This window comes from Pelmatolapia mariae, linkage group LG5, assembly GCF_036321145.2.
Source record: "Pelmatolapia mariae isolate MD_Pm_ZW linkage group LG5, Pm_UMD_F_2, whole genome shotgun sequence".
Lineage (NCBI taxonomy): Eukaryota > Metazoa > Chordata > Actinopteri > Cichliformes > Cichlidae > Pelmatolapia > Pelmatolapia mariae.
The window spans coordinates 10,025,178-10,047,334 of record NC_086231.1 but is presented as its reverse complement, the minus strand read 5'-3'; the positions used below and the strand labels follow the sequence as shown (position 1 = coordinate 10,047,334).

Below are 22,157 nucleotides of genomic sequence, written 5' to 3'. Positions count from 1 at the left end.
AGTCAAACTACTGTTTACCTAGATTTACACAGGATGTGCTGCCATTGAAACTGTTTGCTACTTTGATTTGCAACTTCTTCCTGCTATTATGTTAGTTTTATATCATCCCAGATGCTTAATCTCTTTAATGCAAAGATAATTCATAAAAAAGCATCAGAGTAAACGAAATCATTCAGCGCTAACTGAACAAGAATTTAACAATATAATTTTAATCTATTACTGTGTCCCTTTGTGTAGGGCACAGATATATTTTACACAGTGGCCTGAATACAACGTCATTACTTACAGTTGCTCTTTAGATATGACATGATGTAAATGGGTATGCCATACAATATAAATAGGTAAGCTTCGAAAGCATTTGTCACAGCACTGAAACACTCAGACTTGTAGTTATTTCTGTCATTTCAGTCACCTTCTATGGTGGCAAGAAAGATGTGTATTTGTTTTCAATGTGAATAAGAATAAGAACATCCTCAGCTCATTGTACCAAATGATATCTTCACTTTGTTATCTATTGTTTTATAAACATCAGAGGAATTTAGAAATTTGTCATTCAGTGAATATTAATCCACACTTAGTGACTAATTCTATTAACCAAGATGTCTATTCTGCTGTTTGTGTGACTTATAAACAGTAATAGAATAATACAAGCGCAATCTAAACATGTGTGGTTTATTTTACTGTGTTGATTACATTAACAACTGAATATGAATAAGAATGATGCAAATATTAAATCCCTTATTGTTTCTTCATTTACAATTAAGTCCCTCACTGTACAGACTGTAAAGGCAAGGACTTAAAAGACAGCGAGAGTGACGTGCTGCTATAGCACCATCATGTGGCTCAGAGGCAAATACAGCAGTTCTTTGGTAAGACGTGTTGTGTTGAAGATTTCCCATAACCCAAGGGTGTCATGTGACACATGGGCATCAGCAGCACAGTAGAGAGACTAACTAGCTAACAGTGGGTGAAACAGAGCTACACTGGAAGGCAGCAGGCAAGTGGGAAAAAGGGAGGCAGACGCAGATGGTTGACCATCAAACATAAGCATCTTTGATTCTTCCTAATTAAACACTTTGATTCTCTGTAATTAAACACCTAATGGAATGGGAGTTAGACACATCCCTTCAGACATTGCCTTGGATGACTCATTGCTTCTATTTTACCTAAATACCCAGGTCAGTTCTGGCATCAACAGTATTTTTATTTATTTATTTCTCCCGCAGAGTATCTAGAGTAATACTAACAGCCCATTTCCAGTTTCACATACACACTGCGCAGAGAAAGAATTTGCATGTAATTATGCTCTGAAAGGGTGGAGATAATTTATAGTCCCATCCCTTTCTCCCTCCCACACATATAAATGCTAAAGCAACTCACCAGCATAAATCTACAGTAGTCCTCACAAGACAATGAGAATCGTCTTTAATTTTTTAAAATCCATTTGATTTCCCCAAATGGTCTGTTGAGTTAGGGTTTTACTTGTTGCCAACTACGGATAAAAGGAATTCACAAACACAGCTTCTAAATTAACCAGTATCGGAGGCAGTTTCATAGCTACAATACTGAAATTAAGCCTGTTGTGATGGTGGACATAGGCTGAAATAATGATCCGGGACTTGTAGGATCAAGTGCTGTCTCAGATCCAGATCCTTGTTGTTATGATTGGCTTCATAGAGGTGGCTGGAGAGCATGTGTGAAGCCTTGGCAAAGCGGCTCTGGCAGAAGGCACTAAGTGGTTGCCTCTGGTATGCTGACCTGTACTCAGTCAGAGATGGAAGGTGTGACTGCCGTATTTCAAAATGGTGATTTGTGGTCTGCAGCGGGCCAAAGTTGTTTGGAAGTGCTGTAAAAGAAGAACACATTAACTGCCATGTTACCGCAGCCATTAATTACATCGGTGGCTGATTTGGAACTATAAAAGGCATCTGGGCCCACCCCAGGTTAATTGTTCATGAGCTCAACTGCTGATGTATTTTGTTCATACAAGATTTAATGCACTTATGTTTGCACTGCACTCATACTCCTTGTAATGGCTTAATGTACAAAATCATTTCCCATGTATAATCTCTGCCTTCTGGCAGTGTTGGCATGGAACTTACCAGAAGTCAGCTGGTCAGACCTCTCGGGCTTTTGTGTCAAGTTGTCTGCATGTCTGTGTCGCAGAGTGGGCAAAGCATTGATGAGGTTACGCCTGTAGCTTTCCGCATAATGTGTGACCAGATAATGTGAGGATGGCGGGTCATGGTGCCCAAAAATCATCTTAGATGGAAGCCCCTGGATAACAATATAGAGAGATCTTGACGTAGCCTTCACACAGTGGCCTTCTCTGGATTAAGATATAGAGGGCATGACCTGTTCTTTTTCAATAATCTTCAAGAGGCTCACCATGTGACAGCGGCAAATTGCTCCAACTAACCCTATAGTATGTCCCCAGTAGGATTGATGATTTTACACATTTTTCATTGCTGCTGAGTCTGAACAGAAACTTGCTTTCATAAAGAGTTTTATCACAGGCCTTTATCTTGGCCATCAGTATTATGCAGAAGTGTTCACACTCTAGCGGAAAAAAAAACCCTGACTTGCAGGCTTTTGACAGGCATTCAATTGGTGATAATACCATGAATGAGCAGTTAAAGGCTGACCTCAGCTCTCAGCAGGGCAGATCTTCTCTCAGAGATGTCTGGCTTGAAATCCCAGTGGGGTCGGTAGTCTACACAACTGGTGCTGTAGGCTATCTTTGGCTTGCGAGTGAACTGTGTCGGACAGAATAAACAGACATCACAAAGTGGACTGAGCAAGGGGGGATATACAGGGACTTGAGCAATGATCCCAGCATAAGGATCAGCAGAGCTCACATTTCACAATTGACCTGCACTGCTGTACAGTATTCCTTAAGTCATTTCTCCTCACAAATCCTGAACCAGCAGCCTATGGCCAAAACTCACATCAATGCAATTAGTCTCCAGCTCTCGCCCACCAGGAGGCTGTGCTGATGTAGCTGAACTGAGGCTGCCTAATCACTTTGTTATAGATCTGACTACCAACTGAGGTTCTAAAAAAATGTTGGCGGGCTGCCATTAATGTAGTATTATGTTTTAGACACAGCACGAAAAGACATAGAAAGTCTGTGTTCTCAGGCTGAGGTGAAATTGTATGTTTAGATTGGAAAAACATGTTTTCATACTGTGATATAGAGTTGGAAAGCCTGAATCGAAATGCTGCATTATCACACTGTAGAGTAAAGCATGTTGTAAACAGACAATATGCCTACCTGAAGTCTTTCTTCAGCCCAGTTGCCTAACAACACTTTGTTTGCATACTTCTGCTCTATTCTCCATCCGGTTTGGGCCCATTTATCCTGTGCATTGGCTTTCTGGTTCATACTTTGCACCAGTATCAAACACACCTGGGAAATCTAAAGCCCTGCTGGAGCTAGTTTAACTAGTCAAATGGATAGCATGTAGGTGTATTCACCTGACCACATAATCGCTTCAGCAGTGGAGGGGAAAAAGAGCTCTGTTGCCATGGGTACAGCAAACACTGTGGGTAAAGCAAGCAGAGTGTCCTGGAAGCAAATAGAAGATGTCTTACATCTTTGTTAAAAGGAAATACGTTTCCTAAAGCTAAGGAATGGCATTTACCTTTTAGTTGCCTGCTCTGTATTGTTAAAAAGGTGCCAGAATATTGTATGCAGACTTGGTTTCCTTGGGCTACTTTTCATTTTTGGAATAAGACTGGTTTTTATTTATTGAATTGGCGGGGGGCCTTCTGTGAACAGTATAATGGTAATGACAAACACTGGAGGCACATTTGTTTATTAAAATGTAAGACAAGATGGGAAGTAGAATAAAGTTTATTGCAGGATCTTATTTATTAGCCTCACAGTGTTTTTATATAGTGAACAGCACCATCCACAACTTGCACTGCAGAGGGAAATGTGAGCCAGCCCTGGTTAAAAAAGTTAATCATGCCATGAAAGCCATCTAGCACATGCTGCCAGGTGACATCCTTTCCCAGGTCCAGAAGTCGCTTCCTGTAAAGAATCCCATCATCCCTCAGGACATCATATTCACAGGTAAGGATGAAGGTTTGGGGGGTTTTCTGAATGAGAGCATCGTCTGCCAGTAAAGGGGAAACCTCAGGTTCCAAACCATCTTTAATTGCGTGATACACCTCCCCATCATATTCTGGGCTTGGGTACTTATAGAAACCGCGTGTGAGGCACTCAGGAGGTAAGTTGGAAGGGGATAACCATAGTTCGTAGCGTGGCCTGAGCTCAGTGGGGACATGGTTACCTTCCAGCACTTCTTGGCACAGAGAAACATCTCCATTGAGATATTGCAGGAAGTAGAATGCCATCCGGCCACGAAACAATATGGGCACAGCATGATTTTGCTGGTAGGAAGGCAAGTTGAAATCTGCCATCTGCAGGGCTGGGTAAATGAGGACCTGAGCGCAAGGGAATGGCAGATGTCGGTCCTCACTGCACGCCAGCCTTTGGCACAGTGCTGCTGCCAGGTTAGCCCCAGTGCTGTCCCCTCCAACTGCCACTCTGTGAGAGTCCACCCCGAACTCTGTCTCAGCCACAGACAGGAAGTGGCACGTTGCTTTCTCACAATCATCCAGCTGGGCAGGATACCTGTGCTCAGGGGCTAATCGGTATCTAAGAGGGGTGAAAAGAAAAGGAGCAGTATGTTAAGTTGTAGTTTCATGGTGGTTAAAATAGATTTAATATTTGTATGTGGAGTGGGGAAAAAAAGTGTAAATACCCAACAGATATCACAGTGGTGTCAGATTCAATGGCAATATGCCGACACACTTCATCAACAGAATCTGTTCAGGATTAGTAGGATAGAGTTATTAAAAGATCTTTGTCGCAAAAAAGAAGCCATAAACAACCACAAACAGAAGGTGACACGTCTTTGTCCTTTCTGTACCTGTGCTGAAAAATATTACACTTGGGTGCAATTTTGTAGTATTTCGGAATTTTGAAACTTTCTTATGCTCCATACCTCTCAATTGAAAATAGTTTTTACTTATAGTTCAAGCTGCTTAAAATTCATTTCCACTGTCATAAAATTACTGACCGTAACTGTGGGGAAGTCAGGTTTTACTTTTATTTGAGCATTTTTATTTTAGTTAAGCAAGTGACTGTAACATCATATACCTATACTTCCCAATATCCATCCGCCTCCATGGAAATACATTAGACCTCTCCTCAAGCCATCACACACAGAGGTAGGTTCATATACTCGCACTGGCACCTCTGAGAATGTCATGTCCTTCACTCGCAGACCTGCGGGAACTTGTTTCAGGTGAGAGAGAAAACAGGCCACGAACCATCGGGTAAAGCTAACCTGATGACAAATGCCCAGTCGATGTAGGATCCGAGCCTGGCAGGAGAGAAACAAAAGACTTACAACAAATAGGAGACAAAAATATATACAGCCCTGATAGGTAAAGTCAAAGTGAAGGTTATTTGGTTGAAAAAAACCCATTTATGACAACATCAAAGAAGCGGAACACATGACTTTGTCTTTGCACCTTTGTTGGTTATGATTTCTTATCTAAAATTTCTCTGATGTAAGCTTTATCAGGTGTTGGAGGACGAAGGAAGGATATCCACATATGACCTAAAAGAGTACATTTTTATTCTCCAAAAGAGGCATTTACTCTAAAGGATAAGTTGAATATTTTAAAAAGTTAACAAAAACAGATATGATTCCACACAGGCAACATGCAAAACTAAGCACTAACACTTTTGCAGATACTGATACTCACCACTACTGCAATACCAACAAACAATCCATGAACCATGTGCAGTTTCCCTCTATTTGCAACCCCACAAGGAATGTCTGAATTCATCAGCTCAGCGTACACAAGTCCAATTACCAGAAGAAGGAAGGCTGCAACAAGAGCAGCGAAGCCAATTATTAAAATTGCCGAGCCAATGTCCATGGTGTTGCTGGTCTGCTCTGCTGAAGGTAAGTCATTAGGAGTAAATGTTTTATGTACCTGCTTTCAGCCTCTTTTCACCCCTCCCACAACCGCCTGCAATGCATTCTGACCTTGCTCTCACTTAATGACATTTTTAGCTGCCTGCTGCCCAGGAAAATAATTATATCCTTCAACATATTTTATGACTGTGTAGTCAAACTAATTACATGTTTCCCAAGGAAACCATATTGTTCCTCTATGGATATTGCAAAAAATATTTTATGTTAATAGAGCAGCTTTTTAATTACTTTCATTTCCATAGTTCCCATTAAAATACCTTCCAACACCTACTAACATTTTCACATTTTTCTGAAGGTTCTAATTTGTGTGTGTGTGTGTGTGTGTGTGTGTGCGTGTGTGTGTGTGTGTGTGTGTGTGGTTTTCAGGTTTATTTGAACATATTGGCTTCTACAAAAGCTCTGTTGCTCATGCCTGTGCGTGGCAATGAGAAGCGAATTTATTGTCTAGCGTCTAAGGGAAGAAAATACTCAAAGATGCATGAAGGCTGACTGAAAACACCCTTATCTGAACTTTCACTGTTGATCTGTAGATGGCAGTGATAGCATGAGTATAAATAAACAGGATACTCTGAAATAAAGTCTGTTTACACTGTGGCATTCTGTGGGCAGCTTAAACATATTTGCCAGTGACTGCAATGTGTACTATGATGTTTTAGCAAATTCACTGACCTGTATTCGACATCTCTTCAGTGGAATATGCTTTGGCATAAGCTCCAGTGGGATCTCACTTTGAATCTGCATTTTGTAAACCTCAGAAATTTCCAAAATAAAGACAGCATCTGGAGTCGTGTTGTCTTGAAGTTTTTAGCAGCCCCCGAGAGCCTCTCTGTCTTCCCTAAGTAACTGAGCCTTGCACAAAGCAACCATTGTGAGGCTAAACCCATCCCAGTTGCTGAAAAAGTCTTGTATTCAGCATTGCCCAGTAAAAATCACAGTGCCAGGGCCAAACATCACAGACTGGAATCTTGTCTGAGGCTCGTGAATTCACAAGATTTGTTTAGGAGGTATTCATGCGGTTTTCTTGTTGTCATCCTTCCAAGCTTCTGAGACCGGGCTGACCTATTTCCCAAACTGCATTGTCACATGCAGAAAAAATATAGCGTGCTTCAAAAATACTGTTACCACAACAGACTGGGTTCAAACAACTAGTGGCGCTTTATACCAACAGTTGGAAACCATTACAAATGTACAAACACACTGTCCAATCAAATAACATGTTCACTTTTTTTAAATAAACCTAGCACATTAAAGTGGAGGAAATACATGACTTTAGGTTTTGACACAATCCAGACCTGATTGTTTTTTATTGAGATTACAAATGTGTTGGGGGCTTTATCAGCTATGTGTTTGTTTGGTGCTCAGCTGATTCTTTGTTTCCTCTCTTATTTGTTTCATTTAATTAATTTAATAGAACTGGCATTAGGCATTGTTGACGATGGCAGTCATTCATCTGGCGCTATTATATAAGAATATTTTGTACTGACTCGCAACAGTCAGTGAGACCTGTGATTGCAACATCATTGTTCTTCTGTGGCCAGCGTTATGTAACGAGGTGAAGTTCGGATCAGTGAAACTGTGAAGTGAGAGTTTGGGGTCCCAGCTGGGACCCTCGCTGCTCGGCGACCACTGTGAGGACCTAGACCACATGTTGAGAAACGCTGTTGTAGCCACATGAAGGGGTGTGGAAGAGGCAAGTGCGCAGCCACTCAGGGCAGACGGGCACTGGAGCAAAATCCATCCCTACTTAACATGTCAATCAGGATTAATGCCCTTACAAACCTCCCATTTAGGTTCATCCAGGTCCTTTCACTAGTGGAAGTTCCGAGCCAGGGCAGAGGCGGTAATATATAAGGCAGGACAGGACAGAACAGGAACACAACACCAAAGCACAGAGGTAGCGCGCACTACGGAGCGTCGCCTGGACTTGTGTTTCACGTTTGTACTCCTCGACGGTAGTTGACAGGCGCAATGACTGATCACTCACTGATTTCGAGAGCGTGATGCATGTAGACTGTCAGAGCTCTTCAAGTCACACTGTTCTGTTTTTCAAAAATATCTCTCGCCTGTGGATTAGTTATGCAACGGTGCAGATGATATTGTTTGCATGCGGGTAAAGTTGCAGGAGCTCAGAAGTCGCTGTCTGTGCACTCAGTTCACTGTTGGCGGATATCTGCGGTGCACATAAACTTGCAGCGTAAACATACTTACAGACTATCCGTGAGCACGTTCCGAAATGGAGCTGAAGAGCGTGTGTCGTATGCTTCTTTTCCCGGTTCAAATCCTCTACTGTATAGTAAGAGCAAGTTTGATGTTGCTGTTGCCAAGCAGACGGAAAGACCTCACCAAGGAGGTGGTATTGATCACTGGTGGAGGACGAGGCATCGGTCGACACCTGGCCAAAGAGTTTGCCAAGCATGGGGCCAGAAAGGTAAGTCGATAACTTGTTGCACATACCTTTCCTCCTTCCACTCCTTTCAGATCAGCACATTATTAACAACTAGATTAAATTACTTTCTGAGCAATTTGTTTTGATCATATATTAAGTTATATTTTCAGCTTTTATCAAAACCACCCCCCTCATCCCTCACCAGGTAGCCTGGTCAGTCTGGTCTCCCCTGCCCCACGTGTATTGCTGTTTCAATGTTCTATAAAAGCAGGGATCACGACCTCCAAGTAACCTAGTTGGTCCAGTGAGACCGGTGACAATGCCCTCAATTTTTGTTCAGGTATTGCACAACAGCTTGGGTCAACCAGAGGGCAGGTCTGGACAGCATTTATGGCTGCTTGATATGATTGAGTGTGGTACTGAGCTGACATTCATTCTGCTTGGGTCCAGGGTGATTTTTGCATTTTGCCTTACACAGAAAGTGCATCATCCAAAGATTTAGCTGTAAAAACTATACACTAACCGTGACTTTACGTATGTGGCTGTTTGTTTATTTTAGAGTGCATACAATTTAACTGAAACTGCTTCAAATCAATGCAGCTCTGATATTTCTCTATTGTAGCTTCTTGCCATTTTTGAGCAGTCTCCATAAGACTGTAATGTCTACTAGCATGCCACAACAAAAGACTTCATAATGTTCTTAATAAATAACAGATAAGTTGTTGTTTTCAAGGATAGCATGAGTTCACGAGATATTGTTTTGTGGGGTGTGTTTGCAAAACAATAACAAGGAACACATTCTGTTATCTTTTTTTTGTTTCTTTTAACCAGTTACAGTAACTAAAATGCATACTTATGATGTAATATATGTGGGTCAAATCTTCCATACTCAAGACACATAATGCAATGTAAACAGAAAAAAAAGATTCGTCATTGTTTTATACAGCTGGAAATGAATATTAATGTATAGCAAAATATGTAGGTTACCTGAAAACAACAAGTTTATATTGATGACATGAGTTGGAATAGTCTATATCATAACGCTTAAAGTTGCTTGGTTTACTCCTAAATAAATCACCAAGATAAAATAAATTATAAATTCAAATTTTCATTGGAAATCACCTCATCCATCACAACAATTAACCTTCCATGTCCCACCTCCCTCACTATCCCTCATCCCCTTAACAAGGAGCTTCCTCTTGTTCCTAAAATGCTCTGGTGACTACACACACACACACACACACACACACGCACACACAGCTTGTCTTCATTGCAGGTCAGGGTAACCTCAGTTCAAAAGTTCCAGCTGTGGTTTGTCTACCAATCCACTGAGTGAACATTACACAGCTGAGTGCCAGATGAGTCGCTGGTGGCCCTGTAGCAGCAATGTATCAATACAGAGTAGCTCTATTTTTGATCACCTGAGATGGGAGTCATCATTACACGTGGAAGAAAATTGTGGTAATTTCTACCCACGTTGAGCAGCCCAGCTGATAGCTTTGGGTTGCAATTATACATACGAGTGACACAGGCGCCACATCTCAGATGATCTCTTAAGGTGCAATTTTAGCAGCTTGAAAACATTGCTAAAAGCTCAATGAAACACTAACTGCCTCCTTCTGTCTTTCAATGCCATCTCCTTGGGGAACGAGCTAGAAGAAACCAGTGGGTTTTAAAAGCTTCACTTTGCAGCTGCGTAACAATGGATGTCACCATGCTTTTCAGCACCCTTTTGTTGGGCATTATCAAGGTGTGAAGGCTTTGAAAACAACACCTGTGGTAATGTGTATGACAATTACTCCCTGCCTAAAGAGATGCTAAAAGGATAATTGTGAATAGGGCTGACCTCTGCGAACTTACGCTAACTCTTGTTTGAGCCTCTTTGTCAGTAGTAGCCAGAATTACCTTCGCCTCTGCTTAGGTTTTAGTTTTTTCACATTGTAAGGAAGACTAACTTCAATGTCAATGGAGGAAATTAGTCAAGATGAAAAGCTGGAGACCCAGGAGGGGAGCCATGTCTTATTCTGTACTATTAGGGGAGAGCAGCGCCAGCGTGAGGCTTTGACACAAAAAAATAGAAAAAGGCAACCAATAACACAGTGAGGGGTCTTTCATAACAATCCCAGTAAATACTCAGAAAATTAAAATGGTATATTTCTTCAGAGCTCGTTTAATTATTTTGCAGCGTCCCTAAAAGAACCACCAGCTCGGGAGGAAAATGTTTACATTTTTTTCTTTCCTTTTATATGTGGTTGTTAACATTACTCGGAGATCTCTGCAAAGAAGATGAACCGAAGCAAGTCACTGACAACAGGTTTGTGTGGGCGTGCTTGTGTTGCGCTGGAGGCGGGAAGCACACCACTCCCAGCTGGGTATTGCCCTGCAACTGACCTTGCTGTCTCCGCAGTAATTAGACAGCAGCAGGCGACTGCCTCCTGAACTCCTGCTGCCCCCTCTATGTGCTGCCTCTCTGCTTGCCCATACAATGGGTGTGAAAAGGAGGGCTCATACCCACCCATATATTCAGGCCCGAGTGATAGAGTATCACTGTAATATAGCTGGAGCTAGTTGGGGACATCTTAGGCTGTATAGAGTGACATCTGCTGTCTACCTTTCAAAGTCTTGTTTTAAGCTTTGCAACATAGATTTGTTTCATTAAAGGGCTTTTACTTACAGCATGTGTTGACATTAGGTCTTGTTAGGCATGCCAAGTAAGAACAATCACCAGTTTATCAACAATGGCAAAGAGGGCTTGTGCAAGGTCAATTAAAAACTGTTTTCTTAACGTTTCTGTCCAGATAGCAATTTGGCCAGTGCTTGTTTGCTCTGAGGATCCTGCATGTTGTGACGGGTGATAAACTTAATGAATTAAATAACATTTTAACAGGAGAGCACAATGTAAGTGCTGACTTTTAATGAGAACTGTCAGCTTTGTTTGCCTGACTCCTATTAAAAGCTTTCAGTTATTTATCAAGACCTGTCTGCCTTCACTGATTACTCAAATGGGCTTGCAAATGAAGCAAACAGAAAACCTAATCAAAAGCAATTCAAACCAGGGCCACTCACAGAGGGAGGCAAACCCAGAGTGCTCCAGATCTGATAAAGAAATGAAACACATAAAGAGCACATTCTAGACTGCAGTCTTTTATGTTTCTAAAAATTTTAGTGTGTTTGGTCTGCTTTACCTGCTGTTAGCCTTGGACAGTTATTGACACATGAATACTTGGGAGAACAGAGCAACATAGCAATTTGGGATTTTTTTTTATTTCCAGATTGTGAATATGAAAGTTATTTTACTGTATTTGTTAGTGTGTTATGTTTGGCTCTCAACCAGTGTTGAGTGAATTTTAAATTGGCACAGTGTGAAATTACGCTGTTGCTGCAAGATGACAGGTTTAATTTGTGCAGGAGTTGCACTGTGCAACATGCTTGTATACTTTTGCACTTTTTTTTTTTAAACTAAGTCTTAAAATATCTTTTGTCATGTTTATTAATTAGATCTCTTAGACTAATCCATCCTACTAACTAAATGGATGTTTACGCATATTCATCGGTGTAAAACAATGAGAATGACAGGCTGAACCATGAGCTAGCAAACAGACATGCTGTCTTGCGCTCACGCGCAGTCTCTGACTCTGAGATACACAAGATCACTTTCCAGAGGACTTTTTACTCAAATATTAACCTTGGTCATGGGCGACTAGCCAAATCCCACACTGGCGTCTTCAGCACTTCACACACGCACTGTTTTCAGACTCCCTGACCAGAAATGACAGGGCTCATCTGCCCAACAGGCCATGTAATCTCTTTGAGAATTTGTGTTTGAGAGATGAGGAGGGCTCACCCCCTGATTTCATTACCTTTCCCTGACCCCAAAGACTGACAGATCTAATTGCCCAATCACTAGTCCCCCACCTCTACCCAACCTCATGTTCCCTGCTCAAATGACCAGCCTTCATTTAGTCTCCGGGTGGATGAAGAGACAGTTCATTCACCCACCAACCCCCAAGCCTTTAATCTTGCTTGAAAACTATTTGTTGGAGTGAAATTGCCCTCTCTATTCTCTGAACAAAAAGAACATTGCTATTCAAAAAACTCATTTTCACTATACTGCCAAAAAAACCAAATTGATTGAGTGATTACTATATTAAAAAAAAAAAAAGCCTATTTATTGCACTCGATGCTGAATTTTCTACTGATTATGCCTGTGTTTGTTTAGAAAATTAACATCTTGTTATTTACCAGGTGATCCTGTGGGGCAGAACAGAAAAGTGCCTCAAAGAGACAGCTGAAGAAATCACCCTCTCTGGAATTGAGTGCCATTACTTCCTGTGTGACGTGGCCAATCGGGAGGAAGTTTACAAACAAGCCAAAGTGGTTAGAGAAAAGGTATGGCAGCTTAGTGTTTCTGAAAAGATAAATCTGGAGAAATATAATTTGCACACAACAGATCGTAAAATATTTCCCTGAGATGCCTCTCTGTCTAGTCTGTATGTATATTTGCTTTGAGCTGCTCTGTCTCCCATCTGGTGTGTATAGATTACACTTCATCTCAAATCTCTAAATATGAGCTTGGAATGTTGACAGCTCTTGTGGAGTACAACTATATCATTTCAGGAAAGCAGACAGCAAATGCTTGACATTTTTGACAGGGTTTTCTTTTCCTATTCTTGCACTTTTTAATCTCAGGTGGGAGATGTTACGATATTGGTGAACAACGCAGCAGTAGTCCATGGCAAGAGTCTGATGGACAGCGATGATGATGCTCTTCTGAAATCCCAACACATCAACACCATGGGGCAGTTCTGGGTAAGATTTGATTACATTATAGCAGAGCCAGTTTTCCTGCAAATACAGGGAAATATGGGGAAATTCCTCTGAGCTGATTATCCTTATCATTTTTATATTTTGATTATAGCATGGCACCATATGCAGTAGGCAGCCACAGCCTTGTCAATCATGACTCTTATTATGGCAGGTTAAGTGGGGTATTTCCAAATTGCCTCTCAGCCCCTGAAACATCAGAAGGGTTGTGAAACTCATGGCATTTTTATTTTGAATGGAGATCAAAAGACTATGTCATATGCAGACAGAAATGCAATTATCAACTAAATGGAAATGGAAATTTAATCTGTCGTTACAGTGTGGGCTTGCTTCTCTTGTCTGTTCTTCTTTCTACTCTGAATATATTTCACCTTCTATTTCCACACCCCTCACCGCTTTTTTTTCTACATTCTACCTTTCACAGTCTCTTTTTCTTCTTTTTGTCTTAGACAACAAAAGCCTTCCTGCCTCGAATGCTGGAGCTGCAGCACGGCCATGTCGTATGCATTAATTCGATCCTGTCCCAGTCTCCGATCCCTGGGGCCATAGACTACTGCACCTCCAAGGCCTCATCGCTGGCCTTCATGGAGAGCCTGACACTGGGCCTGCTGGACTGTCCTGGTGTCAGCTGTACCACAGTGCTTCCCTTTCACACGAATACAGAGATGTTCCAGGGCATGAGAGTCAGGTGAGAAGACACAACAAAAGGAAGCGAGGGTGGACCATTCTTACCTCATATCGTGGTTCAGAAATATGGGTTATCTAGGGTTATCTATCACAAAAATTATGTATTACAATTGGGAAAAATTAATGCCCTAATGCTTTGTTGGATGAGCAAGCCATAGGGAGCTGGTTTAATAGTGGCTAAACAAGCTACCCCTTTAATGTAATTGGTAAAAACAAAGCAGTGAGTTACAAAAAATATTTTATTTCTTAAATCAGTTACATTTTAAAGTACACAAAAAGCTATCCAAATCTCCTGACAACATTGCAGGAAGGTGCAACATTGCCAGACTTATTATGAATACCACTGGAGAAAACGAGCATCACTTTTCCATACATTAGCCCACTAATTTGTCTTTTGTCCATTTGTGTCTTTGGACAACAGTAGATCTGAAGTATCCTAGTCCCTTGAACAAAATCTTATGGGAATTTTAAGTGGAAATACATCAAGTAAATCCACCACTTAAATTCAGACTGAAATATCTCAATAACCTTTGGAGGCACTGCAAACTCTGAACATTATTATTCCCCTACAGGGTTAATCCTACTGACTTTAGAGATTCCCTGCCTCTCCCTGTATCACTGGTGTGAGGTTGACATTTGTGGCTCAGAAGGAAATATCTTGACAGCTGTTGGATGGATAACTTTGAAAACTATTATTCAAAGTCCAGAAAGGGAAAAATCGAATGAGTTTGGTAATCTTCTGACTTTTTGTCTAGAGCCTACCAGCTGGTCAGTTTTCACTTGCCCTGTATTTGATCAATGGGCATGGAGTTTTGTACAGATGCTTGTGGTTGCTATAAAATCTATCATATAGGCTATCAACCTTTTCCCCTGTAATGATCTACGCCGTCATAGATCATGGTAAAAAATTCACACTACTGGATAAATCTAAAGCGAGTGTTAAGATACTCTCCTAATCCACCTGATTCATGATTCTTGTGACTGACGGTACCAGAAATGATAGTTTAACATTTTAAAAGGAATTTGTATACTTTGAGTCATTAGCTGATTTAGTCAATATTTAACAGACAACTAGTAATTATCTTTAGGATTTTAGAGATGACATAAAAACATAGCTGCTTTAACCTTTTTTTTTTTTTTTAAATGGTGCTGCGTTGCTTCGCATATTTGACATTGAATGTACATCCTGGGTGCATGATTACATCAGACCTTTCACACTGTTTTGTAATAGTTATTGGGTATGTCAAAAATCCAAAATGTACAGTTTGGCGAGATAAAGTATGGCAGCATAATTTCAAATTCAGCTGCGCTCTGGCATTTGTTATGAACAGCAGTTGCACAGATAAAACTTGAAGCAGATAGAAAATATAATCAAAATTTTCCCAGAGTGTCCCAGAAACAACATCACTTTATCTCAAACTGTCTTTTTTTTTTTTTTTTCAGGTTTCCCCAGCTCTTTCCACCCCTCAAACCTGAAGTAGTTGCCCAGAGGACTGTTGATGCAGTCAGAACTGACAAGGCTTTCCTCTACCTGCCATGGACCATGCACGCTCTTGTCATTCTCAAAAGGTGAGATTTCATGTGCTATCTTGTTTTTATTGCTGTATTTTCTACTTCACGATTAACATGCTGACACTGGTGTTTTTCATCTGTCTTTAGCTTCATGCCACAAGTTGCACTTGAAGAAATCCACAAGTTTTCTGGGACTTACACCTGCATGAACACATTCAAAGGGAGGACATGAACCTGGACTGTGCGCAATATGAGAGCAACCTCAACAGTTCTCGGGTGTGATGAAGGGAATATGGACCTTTACACATGTGAAAGTGGAGCAGGTCCCATGATAGAGTGAAGACAAACACATGCAAGGGTGTCGCTTCTACAGTTACAAGTAATTGATAAACTGCGCGATACACCCTGGTCCTATGTATATGTATATAGTATGGAGGACTCACTTTGATCTGAAGCCATGCATAGTTCTATACCAGTAGTTATTCTGGGAGTTTATTGACACATATTTTGTCGCCTGTTTTTACTGTTTAAAAAAAAAAAAAATTCTTCTTTTTAATATGTCTTTGAATCAAAACAAGGTAATAAAATCGAGTTTTAGAATTGCACTTTCTCCATTTATACATGATGAAAATAGAAAAAGTGAACACTTGGGAGGTAGACATTGTTTTCTATCAGGGTTTTGACTCCCATGGCAGTGCGATAACAGCTTTGATTTATTCCAAGCATGAGATCAGTGACTGTGACAGACGATGTTGTCAAAACATAAAATGCACTCATGGGGGCCATGTGGGGCATATTCTTGTTTGTTCTCTGCTGTCAGAAAATGGTACAGGGGGATAGTGTAAATCTCAATAAACACAATGAACTCAAAACAAGTCAGTCAGACCCTTCTAATGCCTGCACAATGGTTTTAATTGCATTCAATGAATGTGAACAGCCAGAAAAAACTTTATTGTACATATTGCAGACATTCATTCATCAAGACTTTAATTATTAAAACAAAATTAAAATAAAGTGGGGGTTTTTCTGTTGCTAAGATAACATCAGGTTTGATTTCATTAGCTTGGCTTATAATCAAGCAATCTTAAGATGTCTGCAGTTGCTGCACATTTGTGTTAGATTATATAAATGTGATTTGAATTACTAAAACCTGAGAGGCTTATATTCCAGGACAAAAATGATGTGACAGTATGGGGGCTCTTTTGTTTTACTGCATTAAACCTCAAAATGTCCCGGTGCTTTAGCACAAAAGAAAGAATTGGAGCTGTGGAAAATTATAATGGATGAGATTCGTCATTGCCAGTGTCTTACAATTACCTTTTGATTGAGGATATTATTTAAGTAGTAAAAACGCATTTCATAAAACTGGAAGGCGCTTACACTGGTGGATGAATTGCTAAACCTTACTCGCTTTGGAACTGAAAATGAACAGCATCCACCGTAAAACCGCAGCTCCCAATTTAACATTTCTGCCAAATAGGGAAGAATTACCTGTTATTCCATCATTGCTAATATAATGTGAATAAAAGCCTGCAGCAGTTTCAAAGGTGAGGAGAGGCCTTAGATTATACATCCCATTTCTGTACTGATACATTTCTTTCAGCTCTTTTTAGCATTTCAGATTTTTCATGTTGAATAAAACCGTATTTATTCAGAGGACACAGACGTACTTCAAAAGATATCCCAGTTCACAATAAGTGCATTAATCAGGTTATTTGATGTAATAAACTGGCTATTAGCTACTTAGAGATTATTTCTGTAGTGGGTAAAGATCATTTATGAGACCAATAGAGAGAATCAAACCTAAAGAGAAACAAAAATCAGGTTAAATACTTTACATGAAAAAAAGAGTTTCTAATCTCTTTCACATCTCAGATGGCACAGTATATCAGACCTTGTTATTTTTTAATGAAATGAGGCAAAGATCTGACCTCACCTAGGCTGATTCACTGAAAGGGATGTAATAAAATTGAAAATACCATACACTACTGCATCTTTAACCTCAGGTGTTGAGCTTTCTTTAAAAGGATAAACTGCTTTAAGATGTCTGAACTGTTCACATTTGACTCAGACTCATCTAAACATGAAAACTACTCATCAAGATGAAGGACAGATTTTATACCTCACTCCCCACTGCAACACAAACACAAAAAAAGACAATTAGTTTTAACTGACAAAAAGGTGTTTTTCCTTTTATACATTAAGTAAACAGTTTGGCCAGTGTTATCATAAAACACGCACACCTACATATAGTCTTATCTCTGGATAAGGCCCTGCTGCTTTTATTCCTTTTGTTTGTTACTTGTGGACCATAACTAATCTTCTTAGATCAGAGCAAAGAGCAATGTTCAGTGAAAATCCAACAGAGCGCAAGCTCTTTCATAGGCTGTGCTATTTCCTTCCTTGCTGTGAGGTTAATCATGAAGCCAATGCTTTTTACATAGGACAGAGCATGTGCAGCATGATGAATTCAAATGTGGTGGTTATGAAAGCAGCTAACACTAAAGGGACTTACAAGTAAAATTGTGAAACAGAGAATCCTTGCACAAATAACTTTACCATTGCTCCTTTCAAAGCAGAGCGCTAAGCCCTAGCAATGAAAGCATGAAGGGTTACCGACACAAACTCAGAGAAAGAAACCCATATCTGTTAGAGCGCAAGTCAAAGCAAGCTCAAAGAACCAAAGGCGACCCCATGAGAGAGGCTGTAAAAGTTGGGATAGTGCCTGGCCTTTTGCTGCTAGACAAGGCTCATAAACATTCATTTGGATCCCAGCGAACCATAAAGGCCCTCCTGAGCACTCACGATAGGGCCGCACATTGTGATCAGTAGGTGACCCACAGTGGGGTTGGGAGGGGGACGGGCACTGCTGAGAGTGAACCCGAGCCTCCTTCAAGGGCCTGTTTCTCATTCTCTTAGTGGGCTGTTGCGAAAGCAGAGGGAGAAGAAGAAGCATGTTGGGATGGAACTAGGTCGAGGAGGCATGCAGTGCGTGTATGCTGAAAAAGGAGGACTAAAATGGTTGGAAATCTCTTGGGGCAGGTTCAGAGCAAGGTTAGCCAAATACTGAATAAATCAAATAGGGGCTTGGAAAGCCTTTTCCCTGCTGAAGGCACTCAGCCCCAGGGTGACTGACCAAGCGCAGGTGGAGGCAGAAGTTTGGTCACATGGGAAGAAACCCGAAACTGTAGCTGTCCCAGCTGTGACCACATTCCCAGGTGTCTTTTCTGGACATTTTATTTGAATTGAGATTGTACTGTAGTCACTTTTTTCTTTGTTCTTCAAGTGTGTTCAATTTGAATACTGTGCAGTGAACTGAATCATCACCTTTTATGCTGACCGCAATTAGGTTTATGCAAGGCTATCCTGTTATAACCTCACAGAAACTTCACTTTTGAACGCCCCTAAATTTCCCTCTTCCATACTTTTAAAGTAAGCAACAAACCTGAGAATCTTTTCCTTTACTCAGTCCAAGCATTTGTAATCCCAACACAGGGGCTTGGAGAGCCAGCCTCCAATGATCCATTAAATATATTATAGGCGCCCGGATCTGGAGTCCATTTGGCTTGTTGTGCAGTGATGCTGAACGCATGTAAAACCTCAGCCAGTGTAGGATTGTGTCGTTATTCACATCACATACACTTATGGATTCTGTGACTCTGAGTTTCCTGGCAGAGGGTTCACTGTGACTTTGAGGCTTAATATGACTCTGCTGCATTTGATAAATGTGTTTCCAAAACACATCAGATCCATTCTTGCTTCACATTTATTTGATATCTCTAAAATATAGAAAATGTTTGTGTAGTGCCATGCCTCAAACAAATCACAATTTCTGTCATTTTAAAGCCAACTTATCCATAAAAGCTAGAAATATCTCCCAAGTTTGTAGTAACATACTCAACACAAGTGTTATCAGACATGAGCACAGTGGACTATTACCTGTAATAAACTCCATAAGACTGTGTACTTTGTGGGCACAGCCCAAAGTGAAGCCAAATGAGGCTGGAGCCAGGGGCAGCAAAACGGAAGTGGAGTTCAGCGAGGCGTTATTTGTTACAACACCTTATCCCTTTCTCTGAACAACGCTGTTAGTCCTCTCGCCAGTTTGTTGCGAGGTTCATCCATCACAGGGTAGGTAGTATGATAAAAAGGCTCAGCCCTAACCCACAGCAAGGGGCCAGCCGCGACGCCTCAGTTGACCTGTCAGACTGTAAGAGTTATTATACACTGTGGTGTTAAAGGTTAAAGGGAGCAGCAACCTCAGAGGGTGTCAGTCCTTAAAAACACAGAGAGACAAACAGAGCGCTGAAGATAAATGTAGGAAATTAGTGGCAATCCATGAGCAAATAAATATAATGTGCATGACATTAAACTCAGGGGGACTTGTTAAGTTCCAACAGTGCTTGAGTGTTTCTGTCCATTTGATTCATATAGGAAGTCACAGGCAGCAATAAAAACACAGACAATGATAGATACTTTTGAAGCAAATAACTTTTATAAACAAAATTACCAGCTTGATTAATGCTGCCCTGAAATATTCAATCACTTTGGCGACAGCGGGCTATTTAAAGAATGTGGTTTTTACAAGTATATGGCTCATATGAATTAGAGGGTGTGGTTCTACAACACAAGGTCAAACTCTTGGTAGTTGGGGCATAACTCACAATAAGTTGTATTCATCACTGGCTGCCAGCCATATCTACACAGCCGTTTCTCTACAGCCTGCAGAGAAAGAGATTATCTGCATGAGGATCTTTTTTAGGAAAATGTTTTGGAGCTACACAGAAAGCTTTGTCTCTGCTATCACCTGTATTTGGGGGCAAAGCAGCAAAGTTGTGTAGTCATTCTACCATTTCTACCTTTTTTTTTTATCCTGCTTTCTTCATCTTTCTGCTGTCAGTAAAGTCTGTGTGAAACCCTAAACAGAAATTTCTGAAATTTAGTACACTGACCAGGCCCAGTAACCATATTCTTTTCATCAAATTTCATGTCTGTGCATTGAAAACCCAAGTCCCACCTGTAAGTTTTTAAGAAAAAGCGAAAAGCTTATTAAAAGGTCACAATTTTCTGTCATGTCTTTGCAAAACGTTGCACAAATAATCTTCAGACCAAGCCCCATAAAAGATGTCTTGTGCATTTTGACTCATTTATACAGTAAATCTTTCACAAAAAAGAAAGTAATATTTCTGCAATAAAGTTGATGCTTGAATTGGGAGCTGATTTTGAGGAAGGGGAAATAAAACAGTTCAACAAGATAAGCAGAGGTTATATGAGCTATATACATAGTGCATCACCATAAACGTCACACAGCACAGTTAGCTTTAAATCTCCAGTGTATCAAGTGTCAGTGAGCAGTCGGTACCTTTTAAAATAATCTCTCTTGTTTTCCTCTTGTCCTGTCTTTCCCCGTCACTGATTGAAGTTGTCTTCCATTCTCTTCTGAAGCTGTACCTTTAGCTAACACAGATACTCTATATGAAAAACTGCACAGAAACACTTTGTGGTTTACGAGCTGTTAGAAATGTCGCATTTGAAATTACCTGCTACTTAAAAACCCAACCTTTTTACCCTCTATGCTCTCTCTACTCTACTAGACAGGTGCTGAAGTACCACAATTACAACTTATGGATGGACAATCTGTACAATCTGGATTGCTCGGTACTGTAAATGCTGCAAAAATGATACATTTTTGCCAATTTTATCTCATTATGTGCAATAACCACTTGTGATGGATAAGCCAATGAGACTATCTTTGTTTTTGTTCCTTTGATTAATGGTCAGATCTGTTTGATAATAATAACTCTGCCTGACAGGATCAGATCAAGTTGCCATGGCAACTGTGTCCAGGTGATCTAATAACCTCCTCTTTGGCTATATTTATTTAAGGTTTCTTTCTGTTACTTTAAATTTCATATTATGTATAAAACCAGCTGACAGTGGCACAGCCTTAGTCAGGTTAGCAGCGCCACCAACATGCCCCATCGTTTTTTCTGGTTTTACTATGGCAGTTTGCAATTTTTAAACTTGCATATGGTGTGTGGAAATTTTCTTGTTAAGCCTACCAAAGATTTCCGAAAGCAAACAAGTGTCAGTTTAAGTTCAGATCTTCCTGCGACATTAAGAAAAAGAAATCCCTCTAGGTCATTCACCTACACTGTGAAACCAGGAGCACTGTGTTTCACATGTGGTTTCCAGTGTTCTGCTTTTGAACGCTGACAGTTAACAGGGAGAAAGTGGGAGGTAAGAGTTGAGGGACAAACAAAGCAAAGTAAAGCCTCCTTTTCACTGCGAGCAGAAGGCAAACACTCACAGGGGAAGGGTGTGGGAGGGTGAAACACAGTTCACATTGCACGGATGGGCTCAGGATATTTATAAAGCCCACTAGGCATCACATCAGGAGAGCTCTGCTGAAAAATGTTGTTCCCAGATGGACCACTTCAGCCAGATTTATTTATTACAGAGCAGCTTCCTCATGGATTACGCAACAGTGTCGCACAAGAGTAAACTCTCTGGCTTGATGTCTGTTGCCTGCCTTGCTCAAGGTGACTCAAATGTGGGTCATATGGAGGACACCATTCTCTCAGTGCCCTCATCTGAAGAATGAAGCAGATATCAAAAGGGTGTGCAAACGTTTAAACACGCTCATGACAAAGTAAGACATGAAATATGCTGGCCCCAGACTTTTACGTAAAGAGACATCCATAAAACTGACAGGAACAAAACAAAAG

General features: G+C 40.6%; 3 protein-coding genes across 4 annotated transcripts; 1 reads left to right on the top strand and 2 right to left on the bottom strand.

Annotated features, from left to right (window-relative positions):
• Positions 1-1,571: 1,571 nt before the first annotated feature.
• On the bottom strand, positions 1,572-3,385 carry cfap107 (cilia and flagella associated protein 107). The gene is made up of 4 exons (XM_063474037.1): positions 3,275-3,385; positions 2,646-2,756; positions 2,103-2,277; positions 1,572-1,846 (listed from the first exon to the last, which is right to left on the bottom strand). Exons 1-4 carry the CDS (start codon positions 3,383-3,385, stop codon positions 1,572-1,574), a joined length of 672 nt encoding a protein of 223 aa, XP_063330107.1.
• Positions 3,386-3,868: 483 nt separating this feature from the next.
• On the bottom strand, positions 3,869-6,820 carry aadacl4 (arylacetamide deacetylase-like 4). 2 transcript variants are annotated; one of them, XM_063472875.1, is made up of 4 exons: positions 6,690-6,820; positions 5,171-5,396; positions 4,773-4,836; positions 3,869-4,666 (listed from the first exon to the last, which is right to left on the bottom strand). In XM_063472875.1, exons 1-4 carry the CDS (start codon positions 6,759-6,761, stop codon positions 3,883-3,885), a joined length of 1,146 nt encoding a protein of 381 aa, XP_063328945.1. In that variant the 5' UTR covers positions 6,762-6,820; the 3' UTR covers positions 3,869-3,882. The 2 variants fall into 2 exon arrangements, with proteins under 2 accessions (XP_063328945.1, XP_063328944.1); XM_063472874.1 differs by lacking the exon at positions 6,690-6,820 and adding an exon at positions 5,785-6,002.
• Positions 6,821-7,762: 942 nt separating this feature from the next.
• dhrs3b (dehydrogenase/reductase (SDR family) member 3b) lies at positions 7,763-16,408 on the top strand. Its single transcript, XM_063472873.1, has 6 exons — positions 7,763-8,448; positions 12,652-12,795; positions 13,096-13,215; positions 13,680-13,918; positions 15,361-15,486; positions 15,577-16,408. The coding sequence occupies exons 1-6, from the start codon at positions 8,254-8,256 to the stop codon at positions 15,659-15,661; spliced, it is 909 nt and encodes a 302-aa protein (XP_063328943.1). The 5' UTR covers positions 7,763-8,253; the 3' UTR covers positions 15,662-16,408.
• Positions 16,409-22,157: the final 5,749 nt, after the last annotated feature.